This window comes from Eurytemora carolleeae, unplaced genomic scaffold (genome assembly GCF_000591075.1).
Source record: "Eurytemora carolleeae unplaced genomic scaffold, Eaff_2.0 scaffold287, whole genome shotgun sequence".
Classification (NCBI taxonomy): domain Eukaryota; kingdom Metazoa; phylum Arthropoda; class Copepoda; order Calanoida; family Temoridae; genus Eurytemora; species Eurytemora carolleeae.
Window position 1 is genome coordinate 253,285 of NW_019396221.1, and position 4,594 is coordinate 257,878.

Genomic DNA, 4,594 nt, shown 5'->3' on the forward strand with positions numbered 1-4,594 from the left:
GCAAGGGCAGATGCAATTGCAACCAGCGGCGGAATTTTCGATTTCGCATTCAGCATTGTGAAATTCTTCAAAGTCTTAATTCAGCCATACAATGGCATATATCAAATAAAAAAACTCGTTCTAGGATTTACTTCTGACTATTCTGACTCGTATATTATTTGCCTCGTCAATATTATATATAATTACATTTAAGTCGCCCGCCCAAGTGCATAGAAATTAACGTTTATCAATCTAGGATTTACAAGCAAATTTTTTTTCTAGCTTTCAATTCTTTCAATTTCACAGTTTCATGTTCGCGAATTCTCCCTCATCCGATAAAAAGGAAAATCATTTACCCATATTCCGAAAATTTTGTTAATAACATTGTATTCTTTTAGACCTTACAAATCAACTGCATATAAAATGAGTTTAAAAGATTTTGAGACACTGAAGAAAAGATTAAGGTAAGGCGCGGATTAGGATTCAAAACTCTTATTAAACCAACCAAAATCCTAACTGTGCAGGACATTTTCAATGTCATTTTCATGTGGTTCTATAATTTAAAAGTTATTTACAATTTAATAAGAAAAAGTTTAAATGAAACAAAAACACGTATAATTTCAGAAATCGGCTATCTACTTTCTCTCCAGTGCTCTTTTTTGGGGAGGGGGGGCTGTTCTAGAGAACGTTTTTTTTGGACTTCCCCCCTCTCCCTTGGGATACAGTTGGGGTCCGTCCTAGTAAACGATTTTTGGACCCCCCTCTTATCAATTTTGTACATGACCACTTATTATCAGCGAATTTATTATTATTTAGTTTTTAATATTTAGGGTTAGATTAGGTTATGACGATTTCTGGGCCGAGCGCTGCGGCTAGGGGGCTGAGCGCCGCGGCAAGGACAGGCTAGGGGGCGGGCAATGCGGCCACATGATCAATTATTATATTGCATATGAGATCCATGTTCAAAATTGATAACGAGAGGGGAGGGGGTCCAAAAATTTCTCTCTAGGTCCTAGGGAATTACCTACGCGGTTGGGACAGATTAGGGCTCTGCGACCACATGTCNGAGAATAGTTTTCTGAAGGGGGCTATGGTTCCAAAAAGCGTTCCCTAGGAACTAGAAAGTTACCTTGAAAGGAATAAGAATAAACACGTTCTCAAATTCTGCTCATACAGGTTGGTAAAATTTATAATCTGCATACAAATATTTCTCTAGGTCTGGGATAGGTAGGATTGAGTATCAGCTCCATCTGCAGGATTTCAACGAGCAGAGGGTTTCCAAGAAGGGCGAGGAGATTATTGAAACGCTGACAGAATCCATCGAGGAATAAACTTTTAATTCATATTCTTTTAACGATTTGAAGTCATTCAAACTATTTTTGATACAACATGAACCGACGTCGAAGGGAGGGGGATCTAGTTCTCTAGTTCTCTAGTTCTCTAGTTCTCTAGTTCTCTAGTTCTCTAGTTCTCTAGTTCTCTAGTTCTCTAGTTCTCTAGCTCTCTAGCTATCTAGCTCTGTAGCTCTCTAGTTCTCTAGTTCTCTATTACGGATTCTTTTTTAATGTATGGATTGTACAGTTTTTTTCCGAAAATTGTATGGATTGTACGGATTTGTTTTCAAAAATTGTACGGATTGTACAGATTTTTTCTGAAAATGTACGGATTTTTTCAAAAAAGTTTTGGCCACCCTGAACTTAGGTGGCATTGCTCGAGGACATATTAGTATATTAATGGACTATATACAATGTTTGTTAATGTAGTATGTCAGTAATTAGGTATCACACTAGAGAAATCAGTCTAGGGTAAATAACCAGAAAAGAAATCTGATAACACTAGTGGTCATCCAATATTAACTTTGGTTCATCCTACCAAAATGCATGATTTATCGGAAAACATATTCAGAATTCTCAAAATCCTGGTCAATAGAATCTGAAAATAATTAACCATTATATTTAAAATGGAAGATATGGGAAATGTCTTGATTTGAGTTTGATAAATTATGGAGCTAGTACTTCTGAGAAAACTTCAGTAAAATGATCCATTATTAATATCATGGATTCTAGCGTGCTTAAAAACTAGCTTTGAGAACATGTATTCCTCAGGTCAAATCATCTAAAAAAGATGACATTCAACATGAATAAATACATTAATATCCAGAAAATCATTGAATAGGAAGACGACATTATAGCAATGATTTAATCTATTTGATGTTACTAAACAAATAGGGTTACTAGTAACTTAGTAAATTCCTTATTACCGTAAACAATTGCTGTGTCTCATGTTCATTCTGAAGTATATTGGTCGTTTTCCTATACCAAAGTTTTCTGGTTATCACTGTAAGATAAGTTGACCCAATAACTACCTACTTGCTAGCAGCGCGCCGATCATAATGATCAAACATAATTGTTTAGCATAAAATCCTTGGGTCTAGTTACCAATCAAAACAGGTAGCTGCAGGCTGCTAGTTTGAAGGTGCTTTCCATTTTTAGCCAAGAAAATGAACTAATTGTGCTCAATCACCTTTATTTTGACATACACCATGCAAAATATGTTGTAAAATGGCCCATAACCTAACTCTTGACCACAAGTGCACCGGTCAGACTGCTCCCATATTTATTTAGACCTCAGAAATGAATTCTTCGTCCCTAATTTCTATGAATTGACATTGTAAAATTTGTAGATGACCCATAACGAAACAGCTGGCTATTGGCTGGCCGGTCAGAATTCTCCAATATTTATTTTGACCTCTTAAATGAATTCCTCATGCTTAATTTCTATAAATCGACATGCAACATGTAAAATCTGTACTATGATGACCCATAACGGTACAGCTGGCTATTATCTAGCGGGTCAGAATGCTCCAACATTAATTTTGACCTCGGAAAAGAAATCCTCATGCCCAATTACCTGTATTTCAACATACATCACAAAAAATGTGTGGCAAGATGACCCATAATTTAATGCCTTTCTATTACTACGCTTTGATGTCGGTTTTGATCTCAGAAATGAAATCCACAAAACAGCTGACTCTAAGTGTGCTGACTAAAATGTCCCAGTATTGAATATTCTTATTGACCTTAGAAATGATGATTCCTGGTGCTAAATTACCGATAAATCAACATACAATATGCAAACCTGTGCTAAGTTTCTTTTTCTCAGATTTTGATAGAACTGGATTTTCAGTGACAATACATTAGTTCACATGCAAAAAATCAGCGTTCTACTACAATTCTACGTTAAATGTTTAAGCACCAATTAAATTTTCCGTAGAGAAATACGTTTTTTGCCCCCACCCATGTCAAATTTAGGAGACAAAGGCCCAACATTGGCATTTTGTAGAGAAGGAGAATAGTTTTCTGAAGTGTTCTTTAACAAAAACAAATTATGTCATCTTCACAATATTTCTCGTTTATATCCGTTAAATCTCCTTCTATAATCTCGGGGGGGGGGGGGGGGGGGGGGGGTAAAAATGTACAAAATTTTGGAACTTTGTTTCACCTGCGTGGAAAAAAATGGTTAGCTTCAAAACTTTAAATTATCCACTTTAAGCTATAACAATTTCTTTAATATTATGCCAAACAAAAATACTTCTTGCCCTTGGTGAAAAGTTCTCACTTGAATTTTGTTAATTGGCATCTTAAATGTCTTTCTAATTTAAGTGATTTTTTTCCCCCAAAGCTTCAGGGGATAAAAATAGAGTGAAAGTTTGATTATAACATGCAAGCTATTTTTCTGCTATCCTCTAAAACCTTTCCCAACCCTTTAAATTAAAGTAGTATAAAATCTTCCAAAAAAATACACTAAATGTAGGGAGGGGGGGGGGGGGGGGTGTTTTGTCAATGAACTCTCATGTTTATTATCAAAGTTTATTGTCAGGACATCTATACAGAAAAGCTAAACGAGGTCAAGTCTCTCAAATCCCTGATGCTTGCAGATTTAGGAAATAACATGAATAATTTCATTACTCGCCATAAAGTTTACTGTAGGCAAAGAATATTATATTACGATTTCACGCTAATTAGATTTATTTCATGACAGTGTTCTAGAAAATTAAGGAAACTGTATATTACAGCTATTCAACTGAAATTCGTTGACCTAATATGTTTGATCCCAAATTTTGTATATTTGACAAGAAAAGTTTTAACAAATCTTTAATAATGAAATTTAATGAATTGCTGACACAATTATGGATTAAAACCATTCCTCTTCAAGAGGTTCACAATAGTCAGCCCTAAAACCTTAAGAAATTATATAAATATCCTGAACTTCAATTGTGGAATAAATATAACAAGAATTTATCTCTTCCAGTATTTTCCTTTTAAAAAATGTGCAAGTTTAAAGGTGGCTGTTTTGAATCGAACATGTAGTTGGTTGAAATGTAGGGTTACTTGAAATAAAAAAAAATCCATTTAAAAAGTAAAATCTTAGATAACATGTCAAAGTTGCAAATTAAAAGAAATTTAAATAAATCCCTGTCAATTGTACTTCTTTTTTGGGTCTGTCATAGAAAACGAATTTTGGACGCCCCCCTCCTATCAATTTTGTACATGAGTCTGACAAGAAGTGTCTTAACTTAACCTAACCCGTGGCCGCAGCGCTCGGCCCCCTAGCC

At 35.1% G+C, this 4,594-nt stretch overlaps 1 protein-coding gene across 2 annotated transcripts in view; it reads left to right on the top strand.

Annotated features, from left to right (window-relative positions):
* The first annotated feature begins 338 nt into the window (after positions 1–338).
* Positions 339–4,594, top strand: part of LOC111698555 (uncharacterized) — a 35,832-nt gene continuing 31,576 nt past the window's right edge. For both annotated transcript variants that reach the window (XM_023468911.1, XM_023468912.1), the window contains exons 1-3: positions 339–443; positions 1,196–1,304; positions 3,859–3,922. In XM_023468911.1, coding sequence (XP_023324679.1) covers positions 403–443; positions 1,196–1,304; positions 3,859–3,922 — 214 coding nt within the window. In that variant the 5' untranslated portion in view covers positions 339–402. The remainder of the gene's footprint in view (positions 444–1,195; positions 1,305–3,858; positions 3,923–4,594) is intronic.